Source organism: Macrobrachium nipponense, chromosome 9 (genome assembly GCF_015104395.2).
Source record: "Macrobrachium nipponense isolate FS-2020 chromosome 9, ASM1510439v2, whole genome shotgun sequence".
Taxonomy (NCBI): Eukaryota; Metazoa; Arthropoda; class Malacostraca; order Decapoda; family Palaemonidae; genus Macrobrachium; species Macrobrachium nipponense.
The window spans coordinates 60,229,938-60,249,004 of record NC_061110.1 but is presented as its reverse complement, the minus strand read 5'-3'; the positions used below and the strand labels follow the sequence as shown (position 1 = coordinate 60,249,004).

Sequence of the window (19,067 nt, the reverse complement as noted above, 5' to 3'; positions counted from 1 at the left end):
GAAATATTTTCATATAAATAACTTTAAGTGCCAAAATTTCAACCTTTGGTCAACTTTGACTCTACCGAAATGGTCGAAAACACAATTGTAAGCTAAAACTCTTATATTCTAGTAATATTCAATCATTTACCTTCATTTTACAACAAATTGGAAGTCTCTAGCACAATATTTCTATTTATGGTGAATTTATGAAAAAAACTTTTTCCTTACATCTGCGCGGTAACTCTTCTGAAAAAATCAAAAATTTTTTCATTCGCTTGTCGTAATGTTTACAGTTTTATATTAGCCGATACATAAGTTTTATATATGGAAATGTGCGCAATTTCATGTAGAATACAACAAAAAAACAACCCATGGTTGTAGCTGTTATCAGTTTTGAAATATTTTCATATAAATAAAGCTAAAACTCTTACATTCTAGTAATACTCAATCATTGACCTTTATTTTGCAACAAATTGGAAGTCTCTAGCACAATATTTTGATTTATAGTGAATTTTAGAAAAAAAAATTTTCATACATCTGCGTGGAAACTACCGAAAAAATCAGAAATTTTTTCGTTCGATTGTTGTAATGTTTGCACAGTTTTATATTAGCCGTTACATAAAGTTTTATACAGTGAGCCCTCGCTACTTCGCGGTTCGACCATCGCGGATTCACGACTTCGCGGACTTTTTTCATTACGTATGTATATATTATAAAAGAAATATATCGAGGATTTTCCGGAAATTTCGAAAATAGCCGCGATATATCAAGACCCCAAATATTTCGTTAATTCCATTAATAATTAGTAATATCTGCTCTTACTGATGGTTCATTGCATTACATATGACATATAATTCAGTACAGAAAGAAATAAAACACGAAAAGAGAATGTGATCATACGATAATTCAGTATACGTAGTAAAATTAAATCGAACATGAAACGCAAATCAGATGCAGTCTGACTTTGTCATATTTGAATGGTGTAAGGCTGCTGATGGCTACTACTACAAATGTAATGGATGTGCATCTTTTCCATGAATCTTTTGTATGTATATGTAGTACTGCATCCAATACTATTGTTTGTTGCAAAAATCACATCTCGAATAAGCGTACGTATCTTACAACAAAACAAGCGTAAAATAGCGTACGTAAAGCATCTATAATACCTTGTACATATTTGAATTTGTAACTACTACGTAGCATGTAAGACGGACTGTGATTGGTTCCAATGCTGATAGATGACGAATCAGCTCCCAAGTTTTGTAATCTAGCCTGTGATTGGTGTTTTGACCGCTTCTCCGATCCGCAGCAGCTTGGCTTGTCTCCGACCAGTAGCATCTTCTCGCGGCCACTTTGTTTGCCGCTCTCTCGCCCGGTAGATGCTGCTACGTTACTGTGTAACTTTAACCTGTGCTGTGCGTGACTGTTTGAAGTTGAACTTTTTGTTGAACTTTCTGTTTACGTAACCCCTGCAATGGCTCCCAAGCATTCTGCTTCTGCTAAGGCTGGTAGTAAGCCTAAACGCCACCGAAAAATGATGACGATTGCTGAGAAGGTGACACTTCTCGATATGTTGAAAGAAGGCAGAAGTTACGCGGCGCGAAGCCGCCATTTTGGGAGCGAACAAATCCACCGTTCGCTACATTAAGAAGGACGAGGCGAACATTAGAAAGACGGCTGCCATCACCTTTAGCAGGTCAGCGAAGCGAGTTGTTACTGCTCGTAATAAAACGATCGTCCGTATGGTAGGTGCTTTAGCAATCTGGATTGCCGACTGCCGGAAGAAGAACATAGCCTTGGATACGAACACCATCCGAACCAAGGCTTCAAGTTTGTATGAAAATTTTGCGGCAAAGGAACCTCAAGACGACGATGGCGACCATGCTGAAGAAGACGAAGATGATGTACTAGATGAACCTCAAGCAGGGACATCCACTGATTCCCAGCCTCAGAAACAACGTTTTTCCGCCAGCAAAGGATGGTTCGCGAAATTTCAGAAACGCTTCGGCCTGAAAAGCGTTTCCCTGCATGGCGAGGCTGCTTCCACTGTCACTACCGCTGCTGAAACTTACGCGAATGAGACATTTAAGAATATTATCACTGAAGGTGGATACAAGCCCGAACAAGTGTTTAATATGGACGAGACCGGCTTGTTTTGGAAGAGAATGCCGTCGCGAACTTTCCTGTTCAAACGAAGAAGCCAAAGCCTCCTGGCTTTAAAGCATTCAAAGATCGTGTTACCCCTCGTGATGTGTGGCAATGCTGCTGGATTTTTACAAATCGAAAAACCCTCGCGCTTTGAAAAATAAAAATAAGAATCTCCTTCCCGTGTACTGGATGCATAATCCAAAAGCATGGATTACAAAGATGCTGACCTCCAACTGGTTCACCAGTGTTTTGTTTATCCCACAAGTCAGTAAAAATATCTCTTAAGAGAAGGGCTTGCCATTTCAGATCCTTCTCCTTATGGATAACGCTGGTGGACTCGCAACTGATCTGTCGCATGAGGGCATTCAGGTTGAGTTCCTGCCGCCCAACACAACGTCATTAATTCAACCAATGGACCAGGGGGTTATCAGGGTGTTCAAGGCCCTCTACACGAAGAATACCTTGGCGGACCTCGTTGCGTATGTGGATGCTGCCCAAGATGATGAGGATGAAACATTCAATTTGAAGGCGTACTGGCGGCAGTAAACAATAGCCACGTGCCTGCAGAACATCCAGAAGGCACTGAAAGAAATGAAACCTGCTACTGTTAATGCGAGCTGGAAGAAGTTGTGGCCCCAGATTGTTTACGATTACAAGGGATTTACACCTGCTGAGATTCAACACTCTGCAGTACGGAAATCTGTGCAGTTGGCTGCGATAATTGGAGGTGACGGGTTTGGCGACATGACGACTGAAGACGTCAACGAGTTGTTGGACTGCCATTCCCAGCCGCTAACTGACGCAGACCTCGAAGACTTGACGAAATCTGCCAGTGACGAAGACAGTGAAACACAGGAAGAGACCCAAGAAATTGTCGAAGAAACGGGCTTAACATTAGAACGGCTTGCCAAGCTCTGCAACCTTGCGAAGGAGTTGAAAGAATTGTCGCAAGAGTGGGACGAGGATATGGTTCGTTCTCTGCAATTCTGCAACAAAATCGATGAAGACATGACTCCCTACAGGATGCTCTTCGAGTGAAAAAAGAAGCAGCGGCAGCAACTTCCGATCACAATGTTCTTCCAGCCTCGCAAAAAAGAGCATGTTAGTTTGTATGTATGCCACTTTTCCTGAGATCAAATTGAGAACTTTTTATTTATTCTCTCTTGATCTCCCATCTACTCAAGAGTTCTTCCATGAGCTCATACCTCTAAGATGAGTTTTGACTTTTAAATAATTTGTCAAGAGTATATCACCATTTTGTACTTTGAGTTGCTTCAAGAACCTTGAAGAATACCAAATATGATCAGAAGTGAGAAGACAGTCCCAGTCCTCTACTAGATGTGGCCATCAGAGAGAGAGAGAGAGAGAGAGAGAGAGAGAGAGAGAGAGAGAGAGAGAGAGAGAGAGAGAGAGAGAGAGCTGGTCGAAGCCATAACACACGAAGGAACTTCTTTGGTACTAAACTTGGAAGAGCTCTTCTTAATAGACTTAGCCATGAACTGGACATTTGTATGTGTCCTTAATGGTGCTTTAGATCTCCCTCCAAAAAAGGGCTACTGCTGGAGGAGATGTAGTGTCCTGGTTTGAAGAGCAGTTCGATTCCTTGAAGCGCCTGGATGACTAGGCTAACAAGTTCTGTATAGATTCTTCAGCAAATCTGATGCAATTCCCTTCACCGTGTCTTGAGAGAAGAGAAGATTCCGGTCTAGGGGAAACAACACGGCTAACTTCTCAGTCTGTTTAACTCCTTGGAAGTAAATGAGCACCAGAGCTCTCTTTTATTCAGTATTCCAAAGGTGACTTGAGCAGAAAGCTCTAGAGAACCGTCTCAATGGCTTTGTCAGCACAGGACAGAACTCGAGCCAGTCCGAGGTGATATTTCCAGCTAGATCACGGTGGGCCTCTATTTTCTTGGTCAGTGGTGTGTCCACTATCCAATCTAGGAAACTATGCACTCTGAATACCTTATGAGTGTCTTTGACATGATGATCTAGTTCTGCAGAGGAAAACATGATCTTTGACAATGAGAATGCAGAATGGCATTATCAGTCAATTAGACCAAAGAAATCCCCTTGGGAGGAGGCAGCGACTCCCAAAGGAGCTTTACTGGTCACTTAAGACAAGTACGTTGATTTCTCATTAAAAACATTGATGGTGGTGATGACAGGACAGCTAGGCCAAAAAATGAAGGAAAATTTGCCAAAAGGTACTGAAGCAAAGCAGCATAAGCCAAAGGAGGAACATGTTCTTGGTTGGTCTCTTCTGAGGAGACTGGGGACAGGATATCATCTTCAGAAGGCTTGGGAGTGGAGGGAACTTTCTTTAGTAATCCAACAATTTTGGCTAACTGCCACTTAACCCACTTACGCCGAAGCGATATAATTGAAATTGTCTCCCGTATGCCGGGCCGGTCTGGGAGTGAGTGCGGAAGCGGAAAAAATAATGTTTTTTTTCAAAAATTCACCGTAAATCTAAATATTGTTCTAGAGACTTCCAATTTGTTTCAAAATGAAGACAAATGATTGAATATTACTATACTGTAAGAGTTTTAGCTAAGAGTTTTAGCTTAGAATTGCAGTTTTCGACCATTTCAGATGAGTTAAAGTTGACCGAATGTAAAAATTTTTATATATATATTTTATAAATGCAAATATTTCAAAAATGAGAAAAGCTACAACCTTCAAAATATTTTTTTTTTGTATTCTGCATGAAATTGCGCACATTTTCATATATGAAACTCTATAAAACGCCTAATATGAAAATGAGCAAATATTAGGAGAATGCGACGTATGCATTTCGGAGATTTGCGGCAGCGAGTTGGCGCACGGAGGGAAGGAAAAAGTTTTTTCAAAAATTCACCATAAATCTAAATATTGTTCTAGAGACTTCCAATTTGTTTCAAAGTGAAGATAAATGACTGAATATTACTAGACTGTAAGAGTTTTAGCTTACAAATGCGTTTTTTGACCATTTCGGTCGAGTCAAAGTTGACCGAACGTAGTTTTTTTCCTATTTATCGTAGTTCATATGCAAATATTTCAAAAATGAGCAAAGCTACAACCTTCAAATATTTTTTGTTGTATTCTGCATGAAATTGCACACATTTTCATATATGAAACTCTATAAAATGCCCAATATGAAAAGGAGCAAATATTAGGAGAATGCGACGTACGCATTTCGGGGATTTGCGGCCGAGAATTGGCGTGCTGGAGGGAAGAAAAGTTTTTTTCAAAATTCACCATAAATCTAAATATTGTTCTAGAGACTTCCAATTTGTTTTAAAGTGAAGATAAACGACTGAATATTACTAGATTGTAAGAGTTTTAGCTTACAAATGCGTTTTTCGACCATTTCGGTTGAGTCAAAGTTGACCGAACGTAGTTTTTTTCCTATTTATCGTGATTTATATGCAAATATTTCGAAAATGAGAAACGCTACAACCTTCAAATATTTTTAGTTGTATTCTGCATAAAATTGTGCATATTTTCATATATGAAACTCTATAAAACGCCCAATATGAAACGGAGTGAATATTAGGAGAATGCGACGTACGCATTTCGGAGATTTGCGGCCGAGAATCGGCGTGCGGAGGGAAGAAAAAAGTTTTTTTTCAAAAATTCACCATAAATCTAAATATTGTTCTAGAGACTTCAAATTTGTTTTAAAGTGAAGATAAATGACTGAATATTACTAGACTGTAAGAGTTTTAGCTTACAAATGCGTTTTTCGACCATTTTGGTTGAGTCAAAGTTGACCGAACGTAGCTTTTTTCCTATTTATCGTGATTTGTACGCAAACATTTCAAAAATGAGAAAAGCTACAACCTTCAAATATTTTGTGTTGTATTCTGCATGCAATTACGCACATTTTCATATATGAAACTCTATAAAATGCCTAATATGAAAAGGAACAAATATTAGGAGAATGCGATGTACGCATTTCGGAGGTTTGTGGCCGAGAATCGGCGCGCGGAGGGAGAAAAGTTTTTTCAAAAATTCACCATAAATCTAAATATTTTCCTAGAGATTTCCAATTTGTTTTAAAGTGAAGTTAAATGACTGAACATTACTAGACTGTTATGTAATTTGCTTACCCAAAAATACCAATATATATATATATATATATATACATATATATATATATATATATATATATATTACATTTTTCGATTCTGGTACGAATACATAAATAAAAGGAATACAGGTGACACTTTTCTTTTTGCATACAATGAAATATATAGTATCATGCAAAGATACGGATATATAAAAACTTGTAATAAATATAAAAATAAATATAAAATAAATGCAGAATACTCACTCGTAATCCTGACTCTTCATTCTATTCTTGTTTTCTCCCTCCTCCATTGAAGAGTCTTCCATTTTTTTCCTCTCGACATGACGAGGTACAGGTGGAGGAGGGAGACGCGCGGTCCCGTGCGCCCTCCGCTGTCTGTCGCTGAGGCGCACTCCAATAAAAGACCGCAGTGTGGTATTTGCGGTCACACTCCCCGAACCTGCATAGAGCTATTTTGCAGGTGCGACAGAAGAACCGGGTGTCTCTCCTTCTGCCATTCATATGGCACACCCAGCACCGTTTCTGCCTGCGCCCTTGTAGGAGGTCCAGTGTGTGATCCCCTGGCTGCAGCTGACACACAGGGTCCACTACCCGACGAGAACCGGTGCGGGCGGGCCGGCAGCAGGGGCGGCGGCAGCAGCGGCAGGAGCAGGATGACCGAAGTTGGCCCTCCTAAGGTCTGCCCTTTCCTCTAGGGGCAGATCTGCATCTCGGGGCAGGGGGGCAGACATAGAAGGCCACTCATCGGGATAAAAGTGGATGAGGGCATCCTCGGCTGCCTCGAGGAACTGCAAGTGGGTCATCCTCCAGAGACCGGAACCGTAGTACCCACAGTAGAGTATGTAGGCATTTTGGAGGGCCAACTGAAGAATGTACTTGAGGAGCTTCTGGGTCCACCTCCTGGTTCTCTTGGCGAAGGGATAATACTGGATGAGTTGATCAAAGAGATCAACTCCTCCCATGTGCCTATGACGGTAGGGCACTCTGCACGAAACTCCTCAAACACAACTCGGCCCTGTCGACGTGTCTTCTTCCGCTGTACGATCTCTTCTTGGATGGGTTCATGGATCTCGTAATCATGGGGACGAGTCGGACACCCTTCCAACAGATGACGAAGACAGCGCCCTTCCGCCGCCACTCTGTCTCTCCTCTTGCCAGGTGTTGCGGATGGCTAGCAAACCTCTTGAGGACATTCGGGGCCCCACGCACCACTGACGTGAACACCTGCTTCATACAGTTCCTGGGCCAGGGATACCGAGTTATAATAATTATCCATAAACAGGTGATATCCCTGGTTACGGAAACGATCCACAAGCCTGAACAAGGTTTCACGCATTGTGGAGAAGACCCCGGAATACACTAAGAAGTCCACGACTTATCCAGTGTTGGACTCTGTAATAAAAAAAAATTTCACTCCATATTTCTTTGGCTTCTTGGGGTTATACACTTTTATGCTAAGACGTCCTTTGTAAGGCATCATCTCCTCATCCAAAGAAAGGTTCTTTGCAGGAACCACGAGATTTTTACAACATTCACGAATGTATGCCAACACTGGGCGCACTAAGATGAGGCGATCAGAGTTATTCCGGGGTATGGCCCTTCGGTTGAAGGCATTGAAATATCTGTCCAACGCCAGGAAAGTATCACGGGGCATAACGCCGGGCACATTGGATGTACCTAAAAAAAAATTACGCCTCCAATATTGCCTGACGTCGGCAGCAGGCATCAATCCAAAGAAAATGTGGAGCCCCACAAAATGCGCCATGTCAATGAGGTTGCAGCCCCGCCAGCGATACGATAATTTCGTGCGCAGTTCATCACGACAGTACCGAGCGTAGTCTGCTGTCTCTGCTACCAGGTACTCCAGCAATTCCCACGTAAGGAACAGCTGGATGAACCCCTGAGCAGTGAGAGGAACAGGTACAGTGAGCCCAGGGTTTGGCGTGAATGGGTGCATGTTAGGTGGGGTGGGGTCCTCCGTCCACCCCTCGTCGCTCTCGGACGACCGACCTTCACCTTGGCTGGCGCGACAATCCGACCTTCTACGTGCCCGTGCACGAGCGCGGCCACGATTTCGCACACGAAACCCCCCCACTGGCCCATCTCCCTCACTTAAGCCTTTGCTTTCTGTATCGTCATCCGCGATAAAACTAGACCCCATATCCTCATCCTCCCCCTCCTCAGATTCCCCCTCATATGCACTAAAACCACTAAATTCGAGCTCCCTTTCGGGATGTGAGCCTCGAACGGACATTGGGGGCAAATATTCATCGTCACTGACATCGGGAGTGATGTCCTCATCACTGGATGACCAACCGCCATCAAAATGAGTACTTGCGACATACTCCCGATCGAGCTCCGATAAGTACTCGTCTATGTCCCTTGGTTGGAGGCCTCCCAAATTCCTACGAATGCCCCTAAGGACGCCCCGATGCTTCCTAGGGGTTACTAAAGGCATATGAGACACATGTTGTGATCCTAAACCACTTTCGTCCACATGTGGCCGCACAGAACGGCGTTGAGGCGCCAGGTCATCTTGGGTGCTTGGTCCTTCGCCAGCGTCCAAGTCCAGAATACGCCTCACACGATCCCTTCCGACGGGTAAAACACGCCTTTCGCGTTCCATACGTCTTTGAGACATCTCTATGAACGTCCTGTAGCAACACAAATACTCTAAGTCTCGCACAAGTTCGGAAAAACACGATTGCGGCAAAACATCGCTCTCGGACGACGCGTTGCTGATGCTGGCTGATGTGAGAAGGAGGCATTTCGTGCATGCGCACTTGGGTCACGCTTCTAAACAAAACAACAGCTTGATCCGTGAACTCCCAGCATCCCCCAAGGCGCGTGATTTATTTTTCCGCGAATTTAAAAAAAAACTTTTTTATGTCGACGTATAATACGTCCAATCGGCACCCGGGAGACATTTTATCTCGACGTTTAAAACGTCCAATCGGCGTAAGAGGGTTAATAGGAGCCAGAGTAGGATCGTCATTATCCAAAGGTTAAGGAGATCGCAGTTTCTGAGCAGATGAAAGAGGCGACGGGCACCTGGCAGCAGGTGCTTGGAAGTGGGTGCTGGGTTTTTAGAAGCTGGCAACGGACACTTTGGGTGTGGTGCTTGACATTTAGAAGTAAACGTCAAGTGCTTATGAGCTGACAATGGGCACTTGGGAGCCAGGTGAGTGTGCTCAGCTGTTAAGCTCTCAGGTGAGAAGGCCTCTGGACTATCCCAAGTAGACAGAAATGGATGCTGATGGGAAGGGATAGAAGGGCCCACGGCATAACTACAAGAAGGCTGGGGACTGCTGAACAACAACTACAACTACTTGGATCGCTCAATAGGTAGCAAATCTGGACAGCAACCAAGATTCTTGGAAGGGCACTTAAGTGGTTGGGAAGAGTCCAAGTACCGTTTGTGGCACCTCCTATCCACACCATAGTCATCGGAAGAGCTTGAGGGTAACTGATGGACATCAAAAGACAAGCCTTTTCAATGGCTAGATATCTGTGGATACCTGGGATTGTACAACAGGAGTGGCTGAGGGGGTGACTACCTGTGGGCAAACTCCATCAGCCTCCCTTGGTCTTTCGGTACGACTTCTCCCAGGTAGGTTTACAGGAGCAGGACAGTGAATTTGGTCTGGAAGAACCAGCAGGTGGATAGCCACCTCCTCCACTGGCACTGCACAATCACTCTATCTCTTTGTCAGAAAACACTTTTACCATGATCACTCTCATGGAAGCTCCTAATTCTGTAACCGTACTTACGACTAGGTTAATTTTCTTAAACCTGGATTCAAGACTGGCAATGACAATGGGGTTAGAAGGAAGGGAGCCAGGCATGGGAGTAGAAGATTGTTCAGTACGAGGGAAAGGAATAGGAGATACAGTGTGAATAGGAGTAATAGGGAGAGCAATAGGACTAACTTCTAAAGTAGGTTTGGGAGTAGCTTCTAGAATATGAGATTGTTTATCAGCTCTAGCAGCCACTTTCCTCTTCCTATCTCTCTAATTTTTCTAAGTCAGACTTAAGAATCTTTCACTGTTTATTATCCCATTTAAAACATTCATTAAAGGTCTTTTCAATACTACAGTCTTGCTCCTACATTTACTGCTACAGATTGTATGAGGATCATGGAAAGCCTTAGTGAGCTTACTCTTACAGCCCTCGCTGCGATAGCAAATACGTGAAATGCTAGAATCTGACATAATTAAAAAAATACTAGGAAAACTAATCAAAATTATGATAAACTATTTATATCCTGTTGCACAACCAAAACCAAGTATACATAATTGTATTTCACCAAATGCAAAATAACAACTGGATAATTAAAAAAGCTGATGCAAATGATGCTGATACATTTGCATCAAAGCTGTCAGAAACAAATAGAGCTCCACCACTAATGTTAAAAAGTTGATGTGGAAGTTAGAAACATTAGCTATGTAATTACATGGTAAGTTACTTATATGAAATTTACATTTTTAACTGACCTCTTGAATTGTTTAAGGGGTGTGCCAAATCCCAAATTTCAAGGAATTATGAAATTTTAGTTAACAATTTTCAATTGTTTTATGTCTAAATAAACATATACTGAAGAGATAATGCTAAAGAGATTTGTAGATGGTATGGCACTGTGAACCACAAATTGTAAAGAGACTTGTAAAAATCATCTGTATGACTAGTTCTGGATAGTGTAAATAAACATATCATGAAGTGCTTTTGCTAAAAAATGTTTAGACTGGTTCATGGATAAATTTGTTCATTGCTTATATGGCACTGTTAATGACAAACTGCAAAAAAGAAAAAATATATATATACTACATCATTATTTTGCCATTGGGAAAATCATTTTTAAGGGGAACCTTTTTTTTTGTTACATATTTTTTAACTGAAAAAAAAAAAGAACTTAAGAGGTTGAATTTCTGAATTTTCCCACGCGACATTTTTCATTAGTATTTGTTGTAGAATAAGTAGTAAAAACTTGAAGCAAATCCCTCAAATCATAAAACAAAGTCATTTACTTCATAATGGGGCTTTATGGTGTTGATACTCCCCTTAAGAAAACATATGTATCTATACAACAAAACAAAAATATTTTAGATGTTTTACCAACAAATGCATTTTCTGTTTTAACAAAATATTCTTTTTCATGGTGTGGCCTGCAGTGCCTTGGTAGCTTGTTTCAGTTGCATCAAAGCAATCATTACTTAACGTATGTATTTAGTATGCAAATACTCTAAATACTATTTCAATTACAATTTTAATGTCATCCATTCAGGCACATAAACCAATACCAGTGTAAAAAGTAAATTTCATTGTCAATTTAGCCAGACAATGCTTTGTAACAGTATCATTGAATTTAATACAATACTGACAAACATGGTTTCCAAATTAAGATGCCAGGGACTTCTGCATGATCTAGCAGGGGTGCCTCGAGCCATAAAAGGTTAAGAACTTGTCAATCTGAATAGATTTGTCCTCTTAAGTTTTATTTGATAAAAGACAGGACCAGCCTAGTCCCTCTTTATATGCACTTGGGACACTGAAGAAAGTCAGTATGTAACTCAGAACATTCCTACGACATACATTCACAAGATGTCGGGGTCATGGCTTTTGCAGCGAGCGAGAACCTCACAGTGTGTACGTATACTATAAGGTTTATATAAAATGCATCCATGTAACACAGCTAGAGAGAAAGTTGGAAGGTATACTAAAAGGTTAATTAATACAGAAAAATAGGGAAAAGCCTTCATAAGCAATGCATTAACAAGAGATCACTGAGTTTTATATTACTGATTACTCAGATACTATTATAATGTTATTACCTAGAGAAAAAAATGACCATCACAGTAATATATATAATTCAATAATCTCTTATTAAGGTACCATTTATGTAGGAAAGCTGATGCACTGTAAGACCAACCAACAAAACTAACCATCCATACTAATATTGGGATATCTAAAGCTATGCATAGACAACATTTACAATTAATTTTCAAAAATAAAAAATAAAATAAAAAGATGGTGAGAGCTGGGGTATGTCAACCAATCATTTTCATTAAGAAAATGTAACAAAATGTTGTAGTAACAAGTGACTTCCACATGTTACAGGAAAACTGTAAAACTTACTTCTTCAAAAGCCATAACAGCTGATCCAACAACTAAAGTAGTTTTATCTGACAACAGCTTCTCTAAAACCTGTATCAGCTCTTCTTTTTGCTCAGGATCAAGACTGAAATAGAAAATATTCCAATTATGAAAAAAAAAAACATTACAATAGTACCAGTGTTCCATTAATACAAGTCAATTCTTTAAAACAAGTGACATTTTTACAATTCTGCAGACCTCCAAAAGATATGACCAATCTAGACCTGAGGTTCCCTGCTGGAAAGTGTACATTATGCCATTAAGAGAGCATAGAGAGCATAAAAAGGAGAAGAGGAGCATAAAAAGGAGTCTGCCAATTGTAAATCAACTGGCAGGTAACAACAGTAATAAAATCAATCCCAATATTGAGGATCTTCATTAAAGCTATTGTAAAGGAAGCAACTGGATAATACATACAGGTTCCCAGGAGGCAAATGAAGACCATTGATCCCAAGAAGATGAGCTGGTATGGAACTAGTGCCAAGTGAATATTCAGACCGCTATGCAGAGATTTTGCAAAATAAACGTGTACAATTGCTGCAGTGTACAATCAAGGCCACTTGCAATGGATCTATCTATCGGTGTTCTCAGTATAATGCTGTATGAGCCACAACCATGGAACTTGAACCACAGCCTGGTGGCGGCCTATAGGTATTATTGTCAGAAGCAAGATTATGGCTAACTTTAACCTTAAATAAAACAAAAACTACTGAGGTGAGGCCTGAAATTTGTACATCTGATGATTTGAGGGTGGATGATCAACATTCCACTTTGCAGCCTTCTGGAAAACTAAAAATCAAGCTCCCTGTTACTACCATTCCCTTATTATCTGAAGAGGCAATCTTATATTTCTATAGCTGTTTGAGTTAGTCAATGTAACCATGTACAGATGTAAGTCCTATGTCATTTTGTAAAGAAGTATTACCATGCCTAGTTTGTAATTGGTGTTTGTAAACAATAAGATTGGATACCAATGAACAAAGGTCATTGCAACATGTTTCCGTTCTGCCCACCTTTATTAATGATTATACAATTGATTGGAACCCCAATACTTTAACATGGTGGCAGCAGTGTTTGCACCATAGCAGCAGATATGGTGTATGGAGGTATGTGGGGTAAAGAACGACGTCAATACAGGAAAATAAGTGAATGCTGAGAAACAGTCAAAGCATAGGCTAGAAGCTAGCGTCGGCTGTGGTAGGCTCATTGAGTTTTCATCACTGTCACACCCGGTGTCGGCCCAGATACAGTGGTACCTCGACTTACGAAAGTCTCAACTTACGAAAAATTCAAGTTACGAAAGCAAATATGAAGATTTTTTGGCTCTATACGAAAATAGTTCAGGTTACGAAAGGTTGTTGCTGTAAAGTCCCGAAATTCGCCCGAACCACCGATAACAATTTTAAAACTCGCGCGCCGCCAACTGAGTAGACTCGCCACCTCCTCTCGCTCTCCCATTGGTTCCTGATGTTAGTCACCGCCATAAGATCCTGCTCTCCTATTGGTCAGCATCTTTCCCATCGTGCATCTACGTAGCGGTGTTCTTCGGTCACTCTGAAGCAGCATCGTTTGCGTACGCATGCGAAATTCGTTCGTTCTATATGATTTCGTTTGTTAACGTAAATTCGTTAGTGATTTCGTTGTAGTACTACTTTATCGTGTTGTGTGAGAACTTTAGTACATATGTATACTACATAACTTAATTACATACAGTATATACGTAGTCATGGGTCCCAAGAAAGTTGCTGAAGTTCACAGAAAGACGAAGATGGAGATCATTAAAAAGTATGAAGCTGGCATGTGGTAGAGTGTGATCGCTAAGCAATACGGCCAAAATCCGTCGACATTAGGCACCATCCTTAAGCAGAAGGAAGCATCAAAACAGCTACACCTTCCAAGGGCGAGACTTTTTTATCTAGCAAGAGGAGCCACATGCACGACGAGATGGAGAGGCTGCTTCTTGTCTGGATAAAAGACAAGAAATCGCTGGCGATACGATAATGGAGACGGCAATCTGCCACAAGGCCAGCGCTATTTTCGGCGATTTGATTGCCCAGGCCGAAGATGATGGAGGAGAAGGGACATCAACAGCAACCCCAGACTTCAAGGCTTCTCAGGGGTGGTTAGAAAAATTCCGGAAACGGACTGGAATCCATTCAGTGGTGTGGCATGAGGAGGCGGCCAGCTCAGACACGAAAGCCGCCAAAGACTTTATCAAGACGTTCGATGAGATGACGATCAAGGAAGGCTACAGTTCTCGGCAGGTCTTCAACTATGATGAGACTGGCATTTTTTGGAAAAAAATGCCTCGTTGGACGTACATCACGGAGGAAGAGAACACCACCAGTGGGGATTGCAAGGTAAAGCCCCTACTTGTGTATCATTCGGAGACTCCTCGAGCCTTCAAGGCCCACAAAGTTCTAAAGGAGAAGTTTCCAGTGATGTGGAGGGCTAATGCAAAAGCCTGGGTAACGAGACTTTTGTTCACCGAGTGGGTAAATCTGCGTTTCGGCACGACAGTGAAGAAATTCTTGGAAGAGAAGCGCCTCCCTCTGAAATGTCTGCTGTTGATGGACAATGCCCCTGCTCACCCTCCTGGCCTCGAGGAAGATATTCTTTTATCAAGGTTCTTTATCATCTGCCTAACACCACCCCTCTCCTCCAGCCCCTGGACCAGCAAGTGATATAAAATTTCAAGAAGCTGTATACAAAACATCTTTTCAAGAGATCTTTCGACATCACCGATACCACAAACCTCACCTTGCCTGAATTTTGGAAGGAGCATTTCGATGTTGTGATATGCATCCGACTCATCGATCAAGCTTGGCAGGAGGTTTTGAGGAGAACCTTGAATTCTTTGTGGAGGAAACTCTGGCCTGATGCCGTATCTGCCCCAAACTTCGAGGGATTCGACGTGGGAGAAGCTGGTGCAGATTCAGAAACAGTTGATGATCCTGAAACTGTTTTGCAACCAGATCTTGACGAGATCGTTGCACTCGGCAAAAAACGTAAAGTATAAAAAAGTTTTTAAAAATGTAAAAATAAAAAATAAAAAAATTTAATTTTAAGTTTTTTGTGAAGTTAAGTGTTACGGTTTTGTTAATGTGTTTCGTAAAGTCTAGTCTATGTTTCCTGATATTTTTTAATGTGTTTCGTAAAGTTAAGTGTACGTACTAACAAGTTTTCTGCCGTTTGTCCTCCTCCTCTGTTGCCACTTTTGGAGATAGCCTAACTCGAAAGGTAAGGTTCCACATTTTATTACATACATACGTATGTACGTATGGTATTTCTTGTATACCATGTACACTAATACACTTTATTTACAGGCACGTATTATGTAGTACATATTAGTAGTACATATTAAGTTAGGTACTGAATGGCCCAAATTGTTGTATTTCATTGTTTATTGGTCAATTTAGCTTTATTAAGGGATTTTGACGTAGGAAAAATCTATTTCTGGGTGATTGGCTCGTGTCGCCCTATGAAATATCCTTAAGATCATTATTTCTAGGTAAAATTAATCTAAAATTACCAGAGAAAACAAAATTAAGAAAATGTCAGTAAAACTGACTCGCTCACTCTATAAAAGAAGTGTCGGTATGGGAATATAGGCGAGTGGAATCACTACCACGAGTCATTCACCATTTAGACCTTCCAACATAAAATCCCCACCAGAGAGAGCTGATACTAAAGGGTGATGCGGCCGCTACTACTACTACTACCGACGCCACGGACAGCAGCGCCCCTAGCGGTCATCCTTAATCTATGAACATCTTGTCCTGCAGGGTGGGTAAAAGAAAACAGGGTGGGTTTCATAGGGCGACACGAGCCAATCACCCAGAAATAGATTTTTCCTACGTCAAAATCCCTTTTCTTGGCTCAGCTCGTGTCGGCCTATGAAATAGTACCAGAAAAACAGACAAGATGGGAATAAGGACAAATGAAACCCAATAGTAAAAAAAGAGATATATAATATAAGTGAATCAGGGACATTACAGTATACAAACAAAGTACTTAAAGCGAACTTATCCTAAACAATGGTATGATAAAGAAAGCAATCAATATTAAAAGTACTTGAAATTAACTTATTATTAGACATAGTAATACAAATAATAGTGTAATGGCAAAAAACAATAAGAATGATCACTTAATTTTTAAGAATTTACAAAAATATACATACACATTGTGTTCTACCCTAGCACTAAAAATAAGGTAGAAACACTGAAGTACATTATATGTACATAACGTGGATGTCCCTAGCTCCCAAAAAAAATAAGGGACAATCCACCACTATGATTCTAGCGGCTAAGGCTAGAGTATTCCGAGTAGCATGGCAATAGGGTGAGGCATGTTGGACGAGGTAGGTAGAAAGGAGACCTGGATCTATACTACAACTACTATGCAGTATCAGGAGAAACAATGTTTCCCGCTGCTACTGCAGAAAATTTTAAAGATTCCAAGGACTTTAGGTAATGACGTTTAAAGACTGTCGGTGATTTCCATCCAGTATACTTTTTAAGATCCTCAAAGTTCATATGTTGGAAGTAATTAATTGAGGTGGCTACTCCTCTGATGTCATGTGCTTTTGGAAATGAATCAGGGTTGGCTTGTTTAATGAAGTAAAGGATCTGTTGTCTGATTCCTTTTACTGATAAAGTGCCACCTTTTTCTCTCATAAAGAGAGAACCTGAGGATCTAGAGGATGTACGAGATAGAAAGGCTCTTAAAGTTGATACTGGGCAGAGAGAAGGATCTTGCGGAAGTGGGATGACTTTCCAAGGAGCCCACCTTGCAAGGGGATCCTCATTTTTAGCTTAACAAAAATAACGTCTTTCTAAGAAGCATTATGAATGTGCAAGACGAGTTGTCAGTTTCTGAGGCTAGTTTGAGGACATCATTTAAGAACCATGAAACTGCAGTAGGCCTTTGAGAAGGTCTAAGTCTAGCACAGGCTTTGGGAATAGACGTAAAGTAAGATTCTGTTAGGTCTATCTGGAAACCCAACTGAAAGATTTTCTTCAAAGCCGATTTATGAGTAGTAATAGTGCTAGCTGCTAGGCCTTTTTCAAACAAGGACCTGAAAAAGGATATAGCTAAGTTAACTGTCATGGTTGTAGTGTTTGATTCTTTCAGGAAGGATGCTAATTTTTTAACAGCTGAGTCATATTGTCTAATAGTTGACTCTCTTTTATCTGATTCTAGAAAGAGGATGTTTTGTGGATCAATGTTAGCATCTTTTTTAGCCGCAAACTTCATGAAGTCCATAAAGTTAGGGTCTGAAGAATTCCTGAGGAAGCGAACACAGTCCTCATTTGTACTGATTGCGACAGCTTGGGATTGGGAATCCGTTGAGGTCGGAGACCAAATTCCAGAAGCAGAGGATACCAGTTGCTTTTTGGCCAGTCTGGAGCAATCAGAGCTACTAGTCCCTTGAAAGTCCTCAGCTTGCTCAAGACTTTCAAAAGAAGATTCACTGGAGGAAAAACATAAATTTTCCTCCATTGATTCCAATCTAACGACAGGGCATCCGTGGCATAAGCCAGAGGGTCCAGGTTGGGGGCCACATAGCAAGGGAGCTTGTGGTTCGCTTGTGAGGCGAAGAGATCTACTTGGAGACCTGGGACTCTCCGGCATATCCACTGGAATGACCCGTCGTCCAGGGACCATTCTGATTCCAGAGGGACTGACCGGGACAAAGCGTCTGCTATCACATTTCTTACCCCCGCCAGGTGAGTGGCGGACAGATGCCATCTGTGTTTGTCTGCTAGTGCAAAGATGGCTATCATGACATGATTCACGTGTTTGGATTTGGACCCTCCTCTGTTGATGCAATGTACTACCACTGCACTGTCCAAAACTAGTCTTAGATGAGACTTCTTCGGGGGAAGGAGTCTCTTCAGGGTAAGAAATACTGCCATTGCTTCCAGGACCGTGTTTATGTGAAAGCTGGCGGAACTGAACTGACCAAGTCCCCTGAACTTGTTTGAATTGAGAATATCCCCCCCATCCGGACAGGGAGGCATCCGTGTGAATGGTTAACACTGGAAGGGGATATTGAAGGGGTACTAATTTGTCCATGGACGGAGCTGATCGCTAAGGATCTGTGGAATTACTGACAACTTGTCTCGAGATTTGACGTTTGCTCTCGATCGCCAAACTAGATTTATATCTTTCAGCCTTGCTTTCAGGAGGATGTCTGTCACTGAGGCAAACTGAAGAGAACCTAGGATTCTTTCCTGGTTTCTCCTTGATGTTTGTTTGCATTTGAGAAATTGTTTCACAGACTTGGCTATTTCTTTTCTTTTGACCACCGGAATTGACAGATTGTGGGAAGACAAATCCCATTGGATTCCTAGCCACTGAAAACGAGACTCCGGAGTGAGTCTGGATTTCGTTTTGTTTATCTGAAACCCCAGATGTTCCAGAAATTGAACTACCTTCTTCGTGGCTTTGAGACATTCCTCGACCGTTGGTGCCCAGATCAACCAATCGTCGAGGTATGCTGCTACCATTATCCCTTGAGTTCTCAACTGTTGAACTAACCACTTCTGCTACTTTCGTGAATACCCTGGGGGCTACATTCAGACCGAAGGGCATCACTTTGAATGAGAACGTCTGATTTCCTAGTTTGAAGCCTAGGAATGGACGGCAAGTGTTCTGCTCATAGGGATATGATAGTATGAGTCTGTAAGATCGATGGAGGTTGTGATGG

The 19,067-nt window shown here is 41.3% G+C and overlaps 1 protein-coding gene across 3 annotated transcripts in view; it reads right to left on the bottom strand.

The window, feature by feature from the left end:
- LOC135218244 (AP-3 complex subunit beta-2-like) overlaps window positions 1–19,067 on the bottom strand; it is a 694,745-nt gene that overhangs the window by 392,971 nt on the left and 282,707 nt on the right. For all 3 annotated transcript variants that reach the window (XM_064254405.1, XM_064254407.1, XM_064254406.1), the window contains one exon: window positions 12,338–12,440. In XM_064254405.1, coding sequence (XP_064110475.1) covers window positions 12,338–12,440 — 103 coding nt within the window. The remainder of the gene's footprint in view (window positions 1–12,337; window positions 12,441–19,067) is intronic.